Source organism: Astatotilapia calliptera, chromosome 5 (assembly GCF_900246225.1).
Source record: "Astatotilapia calliptera chromosome 5, fAstCal1.2, whole genome shotgun sequence".
Lineage (NCBI taxonomy): Eukaryota > Metazoa > Chordata > Actinopteri > Cichliformes > Cichlidae > Astatotilapia > Astatotilapia calliptera.
The window spans coordinates 35,664,886-35,684,466 of NC_039306.1; the positions used below are offsets into that span (position 1 = coordinate 35,664,886).

The following is a 19,581-nucleotide window of genomic DNA, read 5'->3' on the forward strand; positions in this document are numbered from 1 at the left end:
CTTCTGTTAGAGCCCTTTCCTTCTGGCCTCTTTCCAGTCAGTAAGCAGACTTTTTGGTATGTATAATGCTCAGACATGCATAAACATAACATGGACATAATTTCCACAGTGGAGGGTTTGATCCTTGTCCAAATAGATAATTAGCTGGAGATGCCATAGTACGCCACCCACTGTCTCCTCGTCTCACCCGTGCTGTGAGGAAATGCTGGCAAATAAACGTGATCCAGTTTTACCAGTGGGTCATGGTCTGGGTGGTGTCAGTGAGGGGAGGGATCTTGAGAGGTTTTGGTGCGAGGTTTTTAAATGGCTCTGCTATATTTACCCTGCAGGTGATCAGCATATTTTATTTAGGCTCAGTAACAGGCTGGCTGGATGTCACTCACACTGAATATACTTTTTCTTCTTTGCTGCATAGTTGTATCTCATGTTGGGGTTATATATGTGGGAAGGTTTTTTATTTGTGGCTTCAAAAAACAAGGCACGTGTGAATGTCTAAACGGCATAAACGGCGTTAATAGAATGCAAATTATTTTCAGCCAAGGTCAAGGTCCAAAGTCGTGTGTTTCACAGGATAATCAGCTGGAGCTTTCACAATGGAGGCTGACTTATCCCAGACCTGTTGGCGGAGCCCTTTTACATCACGGTACTTCTACTTGATCAACAACTGTAAGTGGTCACACACATGTGTGATGTTGATCACATGATGTAATGGGGGAATACTGACTGAAGACTCCTAGTACCTGTTTTACAGGTGAGGTCAGAAGTTTATATCCACTCTTCATGGCCATGAATGACATGGTAATGGTGAGCTTTTAATGAATTCATTAAACTGTTTCTTCTCAGTATGAAATGAGCAGGATTTTGTTGTACAGGATCCTTTTTAATAACTTAAAGAAGATTTGTGCGCACTAGACTGAAGGTGTGCTGTGGTATGTGGCTGCTGGTGATGTGAGGCAGGGTCTCCATGGATCAGACTTGTTTGTCCAACACATCCCACAGGTGCTTAATTTGATTCAGATCTGGGCGATTTGGAGGTCAAGTCAAGATTTCAAACATGCAGCAGCTTCTCGAACCATTCTTGAGCCATCTTTTGCTTTGGGGCAGAGAACATTATGTATCTGAAAGAGGCAAATGGTTTTTCCCAGCAAAACGTTGCCCAAAGCATCACATTGCCTCAACCAACTTGCCTTCTTTCCATAGTGTATCATGTTGCCAGGTGTGTGCCAGGTAAGTGACACACGCATCTGGGCATCAATGCAGTCCAGTTATGATGCTCACATGATCATTGTTGGAAGTGTCAGCAGTAGAGAGGGGATGCATGGGCACCCTAACTCGTGTGTATGCAACAAACTGAAACTTTATTCTGACACCTATCCATCAGAACCAGCATTAACTTTTTGGGCCATTTGTAGTTTTTGTATGCTTGTATGCTTTCGCTTCCTACGTGCATCAGTGAGGACAAAAGGTTCACCTGCTCTGTAATACCTAACAGGTGCCTACTGATGAAGGTATAATCTCAAGCACAATCAGTCGTATTGTACAGAATTACATCCAGCTTCAACTACCGAATAGTAGGAAAGTCTTTTATCAGAAGCTCAAGTGAACAGCACCCCGCTGTTTTGTTTCAGTGATGATTTTATCATAATTGCACACAGGGTTCATAGTTTAATTAAAACAAGTGGTCAGAGAGACTAAGAAAAACACTCAAATGAAGTGAGATAGGAAGGAGGGCAGTTCTGGAACCCAATCACAGTTTTCATCTAAATCTTAATCTTGTCAGAGCCAAGAAATGTGGAATGCCTTTGTAGAAATTTAAGAGGCTGTGACCTTCCTGGATGCTTAGCAAGAGAGGAGGCTGAGAGAGAAGGAACAAACCCAAAGCGGCGAATAAAAATACCTGTGGGCAAAGAACATCTCAGACATTTTTAGTCACATTGTGTTGTATTCTGAAGTGATTTAACAGTCAGTCACAGTGAGTCAGTGTAATAGCTTTGTGAATGGCTTTAGTCCAGTGCTGCATCATTTAATTTTTAACCACATTATACATGAAAGGACTGAAAAAAGGAAGAGAGAATACATTTGTTCAGCCAGTCAGAGACTAAGCTGAACAATGCAAATGAAAAATAAAACAATTCTATCGTTCTATCATTTATTTCTCACATTTCTCACATTTATTTCTCACGGTGCTGAGAATGCCAAAGGCAGTGTGTGTGTGTGTGTGTGTGTGTGCGTGCGTGCGTGCGTGCGTGCGTGCGTGTGCGTGCGTGCGTGCGTGCGTGCGTGTGTGTGTGTGTGTGTGTGTGTGTGTGTGTGTGTGTGTGTGTGTGCGTGTGTGTGTGTGCGCGCACCTTGTTCCTGCTGTAAATTGATGTTTGTTGGGATTTAATTTATTTGTGGAAAGTAACTCCATCCTCTGTACTGGATGAGATTTAATTATGCATGTTTGAAGAAAATAAGTCGATTTGAGAACCGTTTATGGTGGTACAGTGACCTATGGATGGGTACAGAGCTATTTAAATGGAGTGAGCATGGACAGGAGGAGGAGAAAACAGCCACTGCAAAGCTTTTTATATCATTAGATGAGGAAGAACACATGTCAGTGCCCTCCTGTATGTGTTTTGGGAGGGGGGGTTAGCTGCTCCTCAGTATATTGGGATGTGCCCTGATGGTTCTGTATCTTTTACCTGAAGGAAGGGGAACAGATTTCAATGTGAAGAACTTGGTTCTCACAGTCATTTATGTTGTTTTAACTAATTGGCAAAGGCTCAGGGTTTTCTGGAGTGTAGCGTATGTAATGCACTATGACACAGAGCAGAGCTTCTTCACTTCTCTCCAGGCATTACTGTAAGAGATTTTTCCCCTGCACCTCAAAGAGAGAGCGTACATTTTGGTCAAGGCATCACTTTTGGTTTGGAAACAACTTGATGGTCTTGCTGGTTAAACATAGTGTCAGAGGTATAGAGGCACGTACTCTTTACAATCAATTTACAATCTTTGTTTTCAAAACAGTTCTGCAGCAGTGGATTCTTCACTTCAATTTTTCAATTCAATTTTGTTATATATAGCGCCAAATCACAACAATAGTTGCCACAAGGTATTTTATACAGTACAGTAAAGACCCCACAATAATACAAAGAAAACAAAGAAAACCCCAGCAATCATATGACCCCCTGTGAGCAAGCGCTTTGGTGACAGTGGGAAGGAAAAACTCCCTCTTAACAGGAAGAAACCTGTTTTGTTGTTTCCTTTTCATTATGTTGTGAATAAATGACACTGCGATGAACAGATATTTGTTTCCTGTGGTTGGTTGGATCTGGGGGGGAGGGGGGGGTGAGTGCTCCATTCATGTTATGACCTGGCTCCTAGACAGGTCGTAACACTAGCCAACACAAAGTTGCAGACTGTGGTGGAGAAGTGGAAAACTTGTACTTTCACTTTAACTCTTGAGGTTTACTGCCACCCTTAAAATTTCCCACCAAAGCAGTTTTCACAAATACAATGCTACCTTGAATAGTTCTGACTTTTCAAGTCCAGCTGTATTTAAAACTTTTAGACACTTCGCAGACAGAGTGAGGCAGTGTTCTGCACTGTACCCAGGCATCCCAAACAAACTGGTATATTTCCAGTAGTGAAAATGCATCTGACAAATCTCCATTTGAGTGCAACAAGTCTGAAAGGTCAACATTTTGACAGTGTCTGGTCCTGATTCTTTCAAGAATTTCCAGAGTTTGTGTGCGTGAAAACAGCCTGAAAATATCTTTTTCTCCAAAGACTCCCCAAGGACTTAATTTAGGGCTTCCTTTCATGGTGCTGTGATACTTGTCTGGCTGAGAGCTTAGCAGCAGTCAGAGTCTCCCACACAGGGGCTCAGTACAACTTTCCATGGCAACCTCATCACTGAACACCTCACAATAAATACAACTCAGACAGTAGAAGGACACGCAGGTGACAATCAGATCAAAACAACAATCAGTCCTCCTCTATCAAAACTCATGCAACCTATCAACGGCAAAACCACGGGCTTCGATGTTACTTTCAGGTTTAAATCTGAAGCTTTCAGAGAGATGGGGATCATCTGGTTCTTGTCAGATGAACAGAACTAATATTTAAGTATTGGGTGGGCCAAAAAGAGTAGTCCCATGGAATGAAATAACAAGTCTGTTACAAGAATGAGTTATAGGGACTGATCTGCCAGTGCCACACTGGATGGGAGAAACATCAAGCGTCCTTCTACATATGACTTTTTAATATTTAATCAGACGGACCAATAGAAAAAGATTTACATCGGAGAGGCAGATGCCTCATTAAGCAAGAAAGTTAATAAAGTGTGCCAGCTGATAGTACTTTTGTCAGATCTCAGATGAGTATGCAGCAGTGTCTGAGCTGTTTGGTTTAGCTGAGATTAATGGCCTAGCTTTGCCAAAAAGGCATGTGAAGTCCAATGTGGAATCAAGCGAGAAGCAATGTGTCAAAATATATCTGCAAAGTCAGATCCCATAGCTCAGGAGGACAGAGAGCAAATCAATTATGATTTTGACAGCCTGAAAATCTGCTCCACAATTCACTTATTCACTTCTGTGACCAAAGAAGTGATTCATACTCACTGTGCTGTAAATACTAACCACAGGCAAAGGCACTGCTTGCTGCTTCCCATGTTCAAATTAATTTTAAATTATAATGAGGCCCTGGAGGATAATTAGCCAGGCTAAAAGTAAAAAGTAGTGCTGTCAAAATGAACGCGTTAACACAGATTAAGCCGTCATCACGATTAACTCGATACAAAAAATTTAACACTTTTAACGCATTTGGAGTGCAGAATGACTCAAAATCCCTGAAATGTTTCTGTCAATGCATTTCGGTCAGTTTGTCTATGTAAAGTTACCTTCGCACATGCGCAAATGGGCAGTTGATCTGCTAGTGACGGGCAGCTGAATCAATCAACTCAATTTGGAAGATGATAAACAACAGCGAACAACAGCTAACAACAGCTAACAGGCAAAAACAGCAGAATTTAGTGACCGAAAATTAAGGATATCCTCAACTCAACACAGTATCATCATCATCCATCACAAATGAGCTGTGTTGACACATTGACAGTGTAAGGGGTAATACACAGAGACGTGGCAATATGAACAATTAATAAACATTGGGTAAATACCTTAGCAGTGACCAGTGACCGTGGTTGACTTGTTCAAGTGACTGCAGCTCCAGGCAGAGTCCAGTGACTGAGGGTTGTTACCCATCTTAGCCTACAAAAATTTGGATAAGCATCCAAACTTTTGTAGGCCTTCGGATCTCGTCTAGTACAACACGCGGGTTGTTGATAGCATAATAATATAAATAGTGTGGCGTGAGGTCAGAGAGAGCGCCAGGGTTGCACTTCACAGCATCAGTAAACACTCTCAGAGGCAGTAAGTTAACATCCATCTTCAGCCCTCCCATGCCCGATTTCTCCCATAACAAGCACGATGCCATGAAAGTGTTTTTGCTCCTTTGAGAGAGAATATATGTTTGTTCATTTACTCATGGTTGCTATAGTTTATTTCATTTGCATAATGCTTAGTAGGTCTCACTCAGTTGACGCATCAGGATTGTTAGACATCCAAGACTAACATTTATTTGACCTCTGACCTGTAAATAGTTAAATAGGTAAAATAAATACTGCCTACGCAGTTCCTGTGGCAGAGAGTTATGCTCTTGGAGTGCTCATTGTTTTAATTTATGATGCTGAATATCTGAGTTTTATGCGTCACACCTTTCAGAAACAACAATTGAGGGATGATTTTTTTATTTCTCTAAAGGTGTTAAAGGTTCCTAAACCCTTCTTTTCAGCTTATAGATGTCCTCAAGTAGCATCAGTTTGGTTAGCGCTCTTTAGAGGGAAAGTCTACATTTCAAAGAGTAAAGAAAAAACCCCACAGTTCACTACTAATCTTCTCTGCAGGCTACAAACTCAAGGATGCATTAACCAGAATTGGTATAACACACAGAGTCTGACTAGATCTTAGATAGGTACAAAGTTTTCATAGGGAAAAAATATACAATTTGTGGTACAGCTGCATTGATTTCCATTCTTTTTTTTTTAATCACCTATTCTGGGCGTGCAAATGTAGCAGAGGTGCAATGCTCAATCGGTACTGAGCGTTGCACTGTTATTATCTGTTATCAATAAGAAATGTTCAGGAGCTGAAACTGACCTTTGAACGGTTTTACAAGAATGATGGGAACATCAGAGTCATCACAGGGATTGTGTAAATTGTGCTTTTCTGTTGCAGATTCACTATGAAAGAAAATCCAGAAGATTCGGTCGTAGGCTACGTAAAGCAATAAGGGTTGCTTTCTTTAAAAATAAAACATACTTATCTGCACATTACATGATATGCAGAATGATTTAGCACTACATGCTTTAGCGAGCACTGCTTCACACTAATTATTGCTTCTTTGTTCTCGCTCTTGAGCACGAAAATGCCTTCTCTGTATATTCCTCACAGAATGCAGTCCCCTTTTGTGCTTTAGTGAACAGGAATTACTTTAAAACAGATGAAAGTTTAGAATTTTCTTAAAACAAACCGCTTAGATCAGTTCTCCGTCACAAACTGCAACAATCCTTTTCACACACAATATGATCTGTTTGATTTGTAAATGCACCTCTAATAAGCTTGTTCCTTGGTCATGTGTCAAGTGTCCCTGCACCCACACAACTTAATCCAGCATTTGACTGTGGAGTGCATTAGCAAAAGCACAGGAGGCAAATGAACTTAGTTCAGCAGGTGGGTGATTGCTATTGCATATGCAAAAATGTGTCTGCCTGCAAGCACTTAGCCTGGTTAAACAAAGAAGTGTGCATCGTGACTTGATGCACAAGGTGGGTTTCCCTAATAATTTTCTCATCTGACACAGGGCTCTCTTCCTCTCCCCACCCATTATCTCAAAATAGATCCTCGCCATGGCTCTGATGTCATCTTTATCAGAGGAGAATGGGCCAATATGAAGAAAATGGCTCACCAACTGGATTTTTCAGCAGTAGGGAGCATAAAGTAGACTCCGTGCTCACAGTTGCCTTGGAAACACATCTGTTATTAAAAGAACAAGTATTATTCTAATACAATCCTGTCTGTATCTTCACTTTGAAGTGAAAACTCTTACGTCATCATGCTTCTCCTATAGGCTACGTGTCAAAATGCATGTGATGGCTGCAGTTACAGCCACACATATTGGGTAACATCTGCCAAACATCACAGGGCTACAATAGAGACTTATTTATTACACTACACTTGTATTGTGCTGTCTTTAAATATAGGATTGAATTTACAGATTAATAAAGAATTTGTGTTAGTTTATAATTTCTTTATTTTTACCATCTCATACACAATAATGTATTCTAACATAAGTGCCCACATTTTAGTTTAATCTTTGTATTTGTTTTCTGGTTACCTTAGTAAAAGCTGCTCAAGTCCCTAAGAGGTGTAAAAGGGGGCGGGGCAAGCCTATGTGGAGACCTGCAAATTGGGTCATACCACAACTCTGGATCATGGGGGGGAATGGGATTTGCTATGTTAGTTTTTGTTAGGTTTTTGTGTGTTCTACCCCTTTTTGTGTCTTTGTGGGTTGATCAGCCACTATTTAAGTTTCCTCTTGGTCTCATTTTGGTAGGTCAGGTTGCTTGAGGTAGTGTTGCCATTTTTCTGAGTAGTGTTCTGTTACGTTGACCTCTTTTATGAGCCCAAGCTCTTGTTTTTTCTACTTTAGCCTGTGTCTGACTGTCCTTTACTGCTTGGTCCATCACAATGTATGATATAAACTGTGTTTTCTGTGTTTTGACTCTATGTGTGCGTTGGTGTGTGTGTGTGTGTGTGTGTGTGTGTGTGTGTGTGTGTGTGTGTGTGTGTGTGTGTGTGTGTGTGTGTGTGTGTGTGTGTCAAATGAAAGTTTAAGCTATCTGCTCTGTGGTGACTACAAATGTTTCACTTGTGAGGAATTATTTTGTCACTTAGTACAAAACCATTTTTAGTTTGAAGAATATTCACTACTGATATTGCAAAGAATTACATGTTCTGAACTTGGCAGAAGTTTAGGAATTAAAACACGAATCCTTTGGATTTTGACGTCGCTGGAACTTATAAATCTTGACTTAAGACTTTCTTATCATAAGACATGCATGGACTTGAGGGTTACTAGTTAAAATATATGGCAATTAAATAACACATTGTAGAGTTATTGGAAGGTTGATTTACCCACCCCTACTATTTCACCCAGGTTTTTTGCTAAGCCAGACTAACTGAAATGCACAAAGATTAAATTTCTCAGTCGTATCATTACATTCAGTAAATGTCAGACTGTCACTAAATTTGAAATGTTACTGTGCTGGCATTTATCTAGACCATGAACATCAGTGTTCATCACATATTTCTGTTGCCTTCATACATATGTGGCTTTTTACCAAGTGAGTGGGACTTCAATCCATGTTGTAGCTTCCTGTAATCAATAATCTCTCTGCACACTTTGACTCTTAAGAACACAACCCACATCCCTTATAAGGCTTCAGTTGATAGGACCAGGCCAGCAGTTCTACACACACAATGACGCCCAAGTTTCTATAACACTGCACTGGAATCCAAGGGTATCAGAGCCTTTCCTCCACTCATTGACAAGCTGCCTGAACTAGGAAATGCTCCTTCAGGCTTCAACAAAGAGGAACTGCAGTGTGGCGCACAATCAACACAATTTTCATTTAGTGGTAGCTTCTTTTTTTTAACTAATTGTATATCTCTACAAGACACATGACATACTGCATCATTTAAGTTTTAATTTCACTTCATTCATATGTGCAATAAAGCAAATGGCCTCTTTTTACCATCATGGTTTGAATCTGACCACAGTTTGCTACTCAGTTGGTTGTGGTGACCATCTAATTACAGGCAGAACATATGGAAGGCCACAGGCTCTAAAAGCACATAAACAAGACGCTAGGTGAAATAGGAACCTCATCTTGTTTTACGTTCTCAGCCTCGGGCAAACGCTCCACTTGCTTTTCTGCTCTCTCCAAAGTTGGAGAGCACTAACTGCAGCTTCATCAGATGTGCCGTCCTGAACTGAGGTGACGATGGATCCATCAAAGGTAGACAGGTCACCCTCTCAATTTCACCCAAAGTGCATTACAGTTGTATGTATTCTTTCACCAGTACTAACTGTTGTGCCATAATGCAACACCTTTAGACAAACATATAGTTAGCATTTTATCTGTCCTTAAGTCCTTAATTAAATAAAACCAAGTACTTGATTAAAACTTGATCATCAGCAAGTTTGGCCTCTAAAACCTGTTTAGGCAGTCTTCTGGAGTATTCAGGTGTGTGTTAACACAATGGCACAATATTTGTAGGAGGCGTATTCCATTCAAACCATGCAACAAAAAACAACAACCAAAAAACCAAACATTTGTAACATTTGATACTAACCCCACTAACTTGGGGTTAGTATCTTGCCCAAGGATATTTGACATGCAGACTGGGGAAGCCACGGATCGAACCACCATCCTTCCAATCAGTAGTTGATCTGCCACCTGAGCCACAGCCACCCCTCGACCATTAACTCCCCTACACACTAGAGTATTCCAGTCAAAGGTGAGGCCATCTATCTGATTGATAAAGCTTTCCAAGGTGGGTCATACAACAGCACAATGACCACAAGCACACCAGAAAATCTACAACACAATGACTGAAAACAAAAATAATCACAGGGTTGTAGTGGCACGGTCAAAGTCAGATCTCAGATCTCAACCCAGTTAAATGTTTGAAATGCTTATGGCTGAGATGTCACCTCTGAACTGTTTGTATTTGTTAATCAGGCTGCGATACCAAAGATTTTCTGCACTTGTAAATAGGACTAAACAAGATGTTGACATTAAGGATAGTGTCCTAAACCAGCTTCAAAGACAACTACTGTATGGGTGACGCTGTGTGTATGTTGTACTTACGAAAGAGTCCTTTCCAGCCTGCCGCCAGGTGAACCAATGATCTCACCTAACGTGCAGAACATCTGACCCAGGAAGTCCTTTACAGAGTAGGGAAATCATCATAGTGAATTCATTGCACTCAGTCACTGTGTGCTGCACGTTGGCTAATTTCTCAAATGTGGCTGTTGATAGGTTAACAGAGTTACAGCTACCATGTTATATATGATTTCAATTTGGGTTACTTGGATTTAAAATAAAGAAGTAATTGGAAATTCTTTTGTAAACATTAATTGAAGATGCAATAGTAATGAGATGTCTAGACGTTGATTGATTACAGCAGACTGCTTAGGACTAACACAGCAGCTAGTTAGCGCCTAGTTACTGAAACTGTCTAATTGCTTTGCATTTTGTCCATATTTTATACTTCATTGAATTGAGCTTTTGTAATTAAATTGTTCTGCTTTAAGCAACATTTTTTGTAGTTAAAATAATACACCATAGCTGTCATAAAAACATTCTCTTACAGGATTTTCAGATTACATTTGTAATCAGAATCAGAATCAGAATCAGAATACTTTATTGATCCCTGGGGGAAATTATTTTTTGTTACAGTGCTCCATTTTAAACCAACATTAAGACAAGACAGACAATACGCTAACTAAGAATAGTACAATATATACATATATATACATACATACATACATAAGTCAATCTCTGTAATCTCAGTGCGGCTTCATTCATTTCTGTTGGAATTAGCGATGCAGTTACAGAAACACACCGAAACGTCAGTTTGCTGTATGCTTAACACATTGCTTAGACCTTGGCGATGTGTCTGACCCTGTGACTCATCGTCAGACATGACTCTAACCCTAAGGTTAACGCTATACTATCAGAAGATTTCATTGTAGTCTTCGTTTTCTAATCCCATTTTTGGCAAAAAAATAATTCTGAGATAAATCAAATTATTATTTTTATAGATTTGGGTTCTTTTTGCTTTTCTCCAAAAAATGTTTTAGGATTAGGGTTTGAGCTAGGGTCCACATCACTTAAAGAAATGGTGCAGTAAGCAGGGAGTACAGGACATAATGATAGCTTACCTTCTGCTTATCCAGGAGGGGAGGCAGTAAGGAAAGGCAGACACATGTTAGAGAAGCTGGAAAGACACAATGAAAAGACCTCAAGTTCACAAATAAATTAATTTTTCTTCCAAATTTAAGAAAGATGAAGACTAGTCAGAGCTGCAGTGCACTGAGCTTAAAGTAATGCTTTTATGAATCATTACGGTAGGGTGCAAATTAAAAAATAATGTTTTGATTTATGCTTTCTGTAGATACTTTAGTAGATACTGTACTAAATTTTGTTTGATGTTGAATTCAGGTAAAATTACAGCTGGAGTGGAGCCGGACCACACTGACAGTGGTAGCATGCACCCTGGACAAGGTGCCAGTCAGTTGCTACATGTCTGACATATAGGCAGCTATTCAGCATCAGATTAGTACCTAGATCACAGGCACACCAACCCTCTGCATGTCTGCCTTCTGTTCTGTGGTCTTCCTCCTATCTTTCTGCATGGCAGTCCCATCTTCAACATCTTCTGCCCCCTATATTCACCAAAACCTTGCCTCTAAAAACCACTTAGCCTGAGCTGTCCCTCTGATGTATTATTTCTAATCTTGTCTGCTACCTTCACATCCTCTACTCCTTGCATCTTCACTGTTACATGTGTCTCCCTGTTATTTACACATGTGTTCTTTCTTGCTTCTATTGACTTTCATTCCACTTCTCAATAGAGCATAATAACACATCTCCAGGTTCTCTTCTACCTACTCCCAATGCTAACTACAAATCATAGTGTCATCTGTAAACAGTATAGTCTACAGAGAGGCCTGCTTGTTCACATCTGTCAACCTGCGAAAAAATAGAGGGCTCCATTTCCTGGCTATTGATGACAGCTCCACAACTGAATCTGACGCGTGATGAGGAAGAGTTTTGTTTTTTATAAGATGGGTTTCAATCAATATCAATATAACATTTTTAATGCAAAGTAGACAACAAGTTAGTACACAACAAGACATGTATGTTGAGAGGTGTCCAATGTTTGTATTGTGATGTACTATTTTACCTGTTCTTACAGTCTGACAAATGTCACACTTCATCATAATAACAAAAACCAATTGAGACAATTTTTTAGTACTACCACCCAAACTACAATAAGCAAAACCACTTTTGTGAAACCCACTGAAATAAAACTTGATTAAATTTTTTTGTTTTTAAATAAGGTTAACTCAATTTTTTTCTGGGCTTCATGCCAGTGGACCTGTGGTCATTGGACATATTAAGCTGCTTACATGTTTGGAAAGATTGGAGCTCCTAGTATCCACATTGTACCTGCAGAAGAAAAGCAAAATAGCAGACTTTAGAGTGTTTCCTTTAGAATGCATCCTGTTCAACATAATAAAACACAAATGCATACAGAAAAATTACAACTGGAGAAAAAGAGACACCTTCCTAATTTCCCTTTTGCACTTGACTTGACAAGCAACGCACACATGATGGACAGCTCTGGTGGGAGAACAAAGAAAAAATTCATGTATACTAATTAAATAATACGATATGGTCTACACAGGAGGGATGAGTCAAGAGTTATAAAACAGAAATTTATGGATCTGGAGCAACACTGACACATAACATACAATAAGAATTGATCTACAGATGGAAGACTCTCTCTTTTGCTGTCTTTCAGGAAGATGTGTTGCCTCTTCTTCTCTTTTAAAATGTGCTTTCCCCAAAGAAACTTCTGTTTCTGACACAAATTAACATCCTTATTTCTGGGTGGATTCTAAGGGGTCCTGAAATCAATGGCCCATGAAGGTTCATGCTTATTATCATAGACCAGGTAAACCACTGAGATCTTAGCTGTACTATCTCATTCAGTCATCTATTCTCCAGAGGCCAGGCAGCCTTGCAGAAGAAGAGTGATGAAGGTCTTAGCTTCAGGGTTACCAAATGTACTGGTACTATATTCATTACACACTTCAGTATTTTATTTCAGAGACTCACTGTTGCCTTTCTAATGCTGATTGGCTCTTTTTCTGGGAGATTGCTATGGTTTGTTGTCAAAGGAGCTTGCAAAGAAAAGCGTCTGGACTTCTTTAAGTTACTTGAAGACGTTTCACCTCTCATCCGAGAAGCTTCTTCAGTTCTAAGGTCAAATGGTGGAGAGTCCCAGATATAAACCTAGTGGGAGGACCCCCTGATGATCTTCTAATCGCCTGAGCCAAGGTGTGAAACTGGGTGTGGGTCCCAATCAGCCAGAGTTTCGGGTGAGCTCATTGTGAGACCTGGCCCCACCTTATCATGCGAATTCCTGAGGTCAGATGGCCCAGGATGTGAGTGGCTTCTTTCACTCCTCTTTCAAACCATCTGTCCTCTCTGTCCAAAATGTGAACATTGGCATCCTCGAAAGAGTGTCCTTTATCCTTAAGATGCAGATGGACTGCTGAGTCTTGTCCTGTGGAGGTGGCTCTTCTATGTTGTGCCATGCGCTTGTGAAGTGGCTGTTTGGTCTCTCCAATGTAGAGGTCTGAGCATTCCTCGCTGCACTGTACAGCGTACACCACATTGTTAAGTTTGTGTTTTGGAGTTTTGTCTAGACCCAGCAACACGCTCAGACAAAAACTGGTTCATCCGAAAGACAAAACTACCTTGGCTCAGGCGATTAGAGGATCATCAGGTAAGAGTATACCCTGGATGGAGCTTTGGGGAGCAGGCCAATTGTTTGGCCAGAGCCTTTATTTGGCAGTTTGTAGAGTTTCAGTTATGGGCATCTTGCTGTGCATCCAGACCCTGTCTCTCATGGCACCCTTCTATACTTCTGTACATCCTTCTGTGCTTCCTCGATTTTGGCCTCCAGCCTTCCTCTACATGGAGGGTGGGAGTTCCTCTACTTGCAGATGGGGATGGTGCATATAGCAGTGATTAAATCTGCAAGCATCTACTCTGATGAGTGTTTGTTAGTGATCTAGGGAGTCATGCCCTCGATGGCTAGACATCATCTAGTTTAATTCCACTGCTTTTTTCTGCCTGGGTTTTTCCACTGTATCCATATGAGTCTCCTGATGTTATTGCACTGAGATACTCTCTCAGTGGCTTGGCTGCCATTGTAGTATCCCATCAATAACATATTGTCAGTCATTCTCCATGTATGCCCTGTTCCAGTAGCCTACTTCTAAACACTATGTCATGGTTCCTCATGGCTTCAGCGTTGTATCTCTTGCACATTTTCCCAGGTAGGCTTGGTAGTATGGTGGGTAGACAATAAGTAAACTAATAATCAAACAGAAAATATCTCATAATAAAGAGAATTTAAGGAGCAGCTCCCAGACATCCCCGATGAAAACAAGTCCCAGGTGGGCAGGTGGGCTAGCTTTGCTTTTCCGGCAGTCTGTGGTCAGGAGTGCCCTGCTATTGATACAGGAGCTTGGTATGTGGAGCAGTTTCACATGGCAGGAGAGCTTCAGGCAGCACTGGTAGTTTGAATTCACAGAGGTCAGAATCAGAGGGTTTCTTTAATTGCCAAGTCTCTGGATAGAGATGTGTGTGCAGCACCCTGTGGACACTTTGGCTCTGGCTGGAGCTGCACATGTTCTTCTGGACTGGGGCTCTGCAGGGCACATGGGCTCAGTGGGCTGTGGCTGCACCAGGCATGGCAGGTGGCTAATAAAGCCCTCTGGGTTCGAAGAGAACTTAAGACTGGCCATCCCAGATATTTGAATTGCTAAGACATCATGTCTAAATATATCTGGTTAGATATATTAGGATTGGGATACATCCCTATCCCAATTAGAAAAATGTATAGGACAGCATACATCTATATAGACAGACAGACAGACAGACAGACAGACAGATATTAACAATTAACAAGGTTTGGGTAAAGTGTTCAGGAACCACTGATGAGAAGTGAGCTACTGAAACAAGAAGGCACAAATGGGCAAGAGATGATAACAGGACGCTGTTGGAATGCTACTATGCAGGTAACTCCAGCGGAAGGGGCTACATGAATAGGATGTGGGACCTACTGAATACCCAGCATCCAGGTTGACGGTGAAACAACTAGTTGCTCAGTGTTCCAACATTCGGTGAATGAACTGCTCTCATGACTAGAAATTGACAAGGTACAAGACAAATGCAACGGCGAGGGGGAGACAGGATGACAGGTCAGATTGAAATATTATCATCATCCCTACCCAACATTGGGTACCAAGCCTGAAGGAAGGTCTACTAGACAATTTCTACTGAGACCATCACAAGATTAATCAGCTGATCTACCAGTGAGATGCTTGGCTACAAGGTGAACAGCCACAAGGAGCAGTACCCACCATGAAGAAGCAGACTAGAGGCCAAGATCATCACAGTGGCAGACATCCAAGAACAGGTCTCCAGTATGAAGAGTTGGACAGCACCTGGCCCTGAGTGATTCACACCTACTGGCTGAAGAAGCTGACTGCACTTCATGAGCGTTTTGCAGCACAAATGAACCAGCTGCTAATTGAAGAGACACACCCAGATTGGCTAACTGAAGGCCAGAAGGCCTGATCCCCAAGGACCCCCCGGAAAGGACCAGTCATATCCAACTATCGGCCAGTAACCTGCCTCAGTACCACATGGTGTCATGATCCAGGTGGGCACAGCTGTATTGTCTCTGAGCTGCTGTCTCCGCCTTGGGGTGGAGTCACCGCACACTGACGAGTCTCTTCACCTGTGCTGAGCTGTCAGCATTTATGGACCAGCACTCACTCCACTACTCGCCACAGTTTCTGCTACACCTAGTCAGTGTTGCTTCAGGCAACTCAAACCAAGGAATAATTTTGCCATCCGTGACTTACTGTTTTTCCCCATAGCTGCTAAGTCCTTATCCACTCCACCCACGGCAATACCTACTGGACCCTCTTCGCTGGTTCATGCCTGTCAGCTCAGTCTTCTCAGCTCCTGTCAACCGCGCTCACCTGCCTGCCCTCCTGCCTCCAGCTGGCCTCGTCAGCCACCACTCCCGGACCTTGTACTCCCTCTGCGTCCACCCTCCGCCCAGGAACAGTAAGGCAAAGTAATGCCATGTTTTCAAGCTTTACCCGGATACTTTTCCCTAAGCTTTATCACTAAAGCCACTCTCCTCTCGTTGCAGTGTGCTGAGACTTCCGGTGCATTTCCCACATTCTGCATCTCCCTTCTTTGGTCATGAGGAGTTTCTATGAAGATTTAAGCTTTGCCAATTATTACTTAGAGATCAAGTTCTTGTTTCAGGTTTGGTTCAGGCATTGAAGGAACACTTTAGTTCATAGTATTTAGTAATTTATGTCTTGACGTTTTGTTTTTTTGGAAAAAATAAAGTTTTGTTCATGTTTTCTCGTCTACGGGGTGTTACGTGTGCATTCTGCATTTGGGTCCTCCAGTCAGCCGACCTTGGCCGTGACACATGGAAGCTCCTGTCAGGCATCATAGCGGCTAAGATGAACAGGCACATGGGTCAATACATGAGCGGGGCACAGAAAGGAACTGGCAAGAATACCAGAGGCGCAAAAACACCAGCTACTGGTAGACCAGACTCCCTTGATTGATTACAAGAAGGCCTATGACTCAATGCCCCACAAGTGGATCCTGGAATGCCTAGAACTATACAAGATCAACAAAACCCTGAGAGCCTTCATCAGGAACTCAATGGGGATGTGGCGGACAACGCTAGAGGCCAACTTCAAGCCAATAGCACAAGTCACCATCAAGTGCGGGATCTACCAAGGAGATGCTCTGTCCCCACTGCTGTTCTGCATCGGCCTGAAGCCCCTCAGTGAGATCATTAACAAGACTGGCTACGGATACGGTGAAATTCATTTTGGTGGATTAGTAATTCGTTTTGAAAAACTGATTTAAAAATAGTGTTTTTACTAAAGTAATTTATTATGTAATAATTTAATTTAAAATAATGTTTGAATAAATAAAATGATTTTTTTAAAGAATTCATAAATGAATTTACAGATGCAGCTTTTATTGTCCAATTCATTATTAAAGCACAGAACTCTTTATTTCGATGCATGTGGCTCTTGTGGACTAGATGTAATTTCTGTAATTTTTGCTTTCAATTGAGGTTATTTCTCTTAGTCTGGAGTATAAAAATTCAATTTTCAGTGACAATGAGACATCCAGTGAGTCCTGGATTGATACGTACTACACCACCTTGTTTTCTCCTTCATTCTTGGCAATGGGAAAACTCCCCCCCTTAATTGCTGTTTACTCTACTAATCATGTTAACAACAATTTCCTAAGGAAAATCTAACCACATTATTTTATTACTTATTTATTTGGTGCCTAAAGTTATCTGTCTTTTTAGCAACATTTAGTAATTTTACAATGTTTACTTGTGGTAGAGCTCGTGCTTTCCTTCCTTAGCTACTAAAGTTAGTGAAGACTATATAAATATAAAGTATAACATTGGATGGATTGGTGTGAATTTAATTACAAACATCTGTAGTCATCATAAAACCAGCTGACTTTGCTTAGCTCTACATATTTTACAACCGTGTACTTACATGGTCTCCACCTGAAAAAGACAGGGTTGGTAGTTTGAATAAATATCATGTTTTTCCTCTTGTCACATCAGCTGATAAGGATTACAAATTATGAAGATACACTGTCTCTGAGTATAATTATAGTTCTCACTGAAATTATTTTGCCTGCTGGTTGCTTTTGTTATTTTATTTGTATTTATTTATTTATTTTATTTAGAATAAGCATAGTGTGGGGCTTTGAAAAAGGAACTAAAAGCAGGTGACTATTGAAGAGAGAAAAAATACCAAAGAGCCAGCTTACCCAAAAATCCCAAATTTAGTGTTAGCTGCCATTTGAAGGAGTCACTGCATACACTTCCTCCCCACACTTCTATACATATACACTTTTATTAAATCACTGTCCTGAGTGTATCACCAGTATCTTTCAATCTCACTACTTCCTGCAACTCAAAGCTCTGTGGATGCTTGCCAAATGAAATTTAAGTAAGGACGAGCAATAGAGTTGCCAGAAACTCGAATGACTTTCATTTATATGAAAGGCAGCTGGATGGAAAGGAAGGTGAACGCTGAAAACTGTGTTTGAACGTGTCAGTTGCCTTTATATGTCTCACTTTATTCATTTTCTTTCTTTTTTCTAAATCGTGGATTAAGATCAGATGGATGATTTGTCTGCTGCATCCTTTGTACCCTTGAGATTCAGATGGCAAAAAAAACCCCCAAAAAAACATGTGTATGTCTTTTACTTTGTGACTTCACAACAAGACATTTATACATACTTGTTTGCCTCAGCAGTAAGAGAACCATGCAAAATGAGAAGCAGGGTAATTTAAGCTGATTCATACAGTCATCATGGTGGTGATTAGTGCAGTTAAATCACATTACTGTTATGCAAGTGACAGGCAGTGAAAATCAACACCATAATGAAGGTAATGTTTTTAACCATCCAAAAGATCCAAGACAGAAAATGAAGTTTATTTGGGGTAAGAAAACCGTAATAGTTTTACATGTGGAATCCTTTAGGAATTAGGAGTCCTTAGTGAGCAGTTACTGATCACTCTTGAGAATTTCATAACTTGAATACATAAATGCATGACTACGAGACATTATATCTAGCATTTACACTGAGTCTGGACCATGAAATATATCACAGAAAAATACATTTTTTGAAACTGAAGTCTTTATTGAACCTTCTGACAAAATAAAAAATAATAATTTTGTATCATTTTTGCTTACTTACTGCATTTTTGTGCTCATAGTTGCACTGCTTATGTCTGTATACATCAGGTTTACCGGGGAAAAAACAGATTACGTAGCGATCTCAAAAACACATATCATCAAATATGACACCCTTGGCGCTACACGGTTAAGCACTGAAACCTGGACATGATGTTTTTAAATGGCCTGTATTTATATAGCGCTTTACTAGTCCCTAAGGACCCCAAAGCGCTTTACATATTCAGTCATCCACCCATTCACACACACATTCACACACTGATGATGTTTTTAAAAAATAATACCACTTCACTACCAAGGATGCCAATCCCAAATGTGACTGACAAATGATTTATTGATAATGGTTTGGGGAAGGTCTCATCAAGTGCCCTAACAGTGTCAGATTCCCAAAGACAGCAGATTGAATTTACGCGTATGTGGCAGGTGGTTGTGAATGTGTTTCAATGAAGTTTAATGATGCTGCGGGAAGAAATCATAACACTAGACAGCGAGAAAGATGCATTTAGTGCTGAAAGCTTGTAATAAGTAGTGACAGCTGATAATTAAAGGTAGATGGGAGGAACCAGTTTCTAATTTAGATGAAATTCATGCCACTGTGATAACCTTATATTGCACATTTTAATTTACAGCAAGGAGATGGGTTTGGGAAATGGGGTCGCAACACGGAAAATTCTGAAAAGCAGGTTGAAACTGGAATAGAAGACTGAAATAAGTCAAATTTCTAAATATAGTCACATTAGATGATGACAGATCATTATGTTGATCAAGGCCACGCTGTCTGCATGAATGGAGAGAGATATCTCAGGGATTATAGTTGGTCTGTTTAAGAGGATGATC

At 40.7% G+C, this 19,581-nt stretch overlaps 1 protein-coding gene across 3 annotated transcripts in view; it reads right to left on the bottom strand.

Annotated features, from left to right (window-relative positions):
- LOC113023039 (copine-9-like) overlaps positions 1–19,581 on the bottom strand; it is a 187,304-nt gene that overhangs the window by 104,876 nt on the left and 62,847 nt on the right. For 2 of the 3 annotated variants that reach the window (XM_026169094.1, XM_026169092.1), the window contains exons 5-7: positions 12,301–12,340; positions 11,050–11,055; positions 9,974–10,050 (exon numbers count right to left, since the gene is read on the bottom strand). In XM_026169094.1, the coding sequence (XP_026024879.1) occupies positions 9,974–10,050; positions 11,050–11,055; positions 12,301–12,340 (123 nt within the window). Of the gene's footprint in view, positions 1–9,973; positions 10,054–11,049; positions 11,056–12,300; positions 12,341–19,581 lie in introns of all 3 variants that reach the window. The other variant, XM_026169093.1, reaches the window with a different exon arrangement.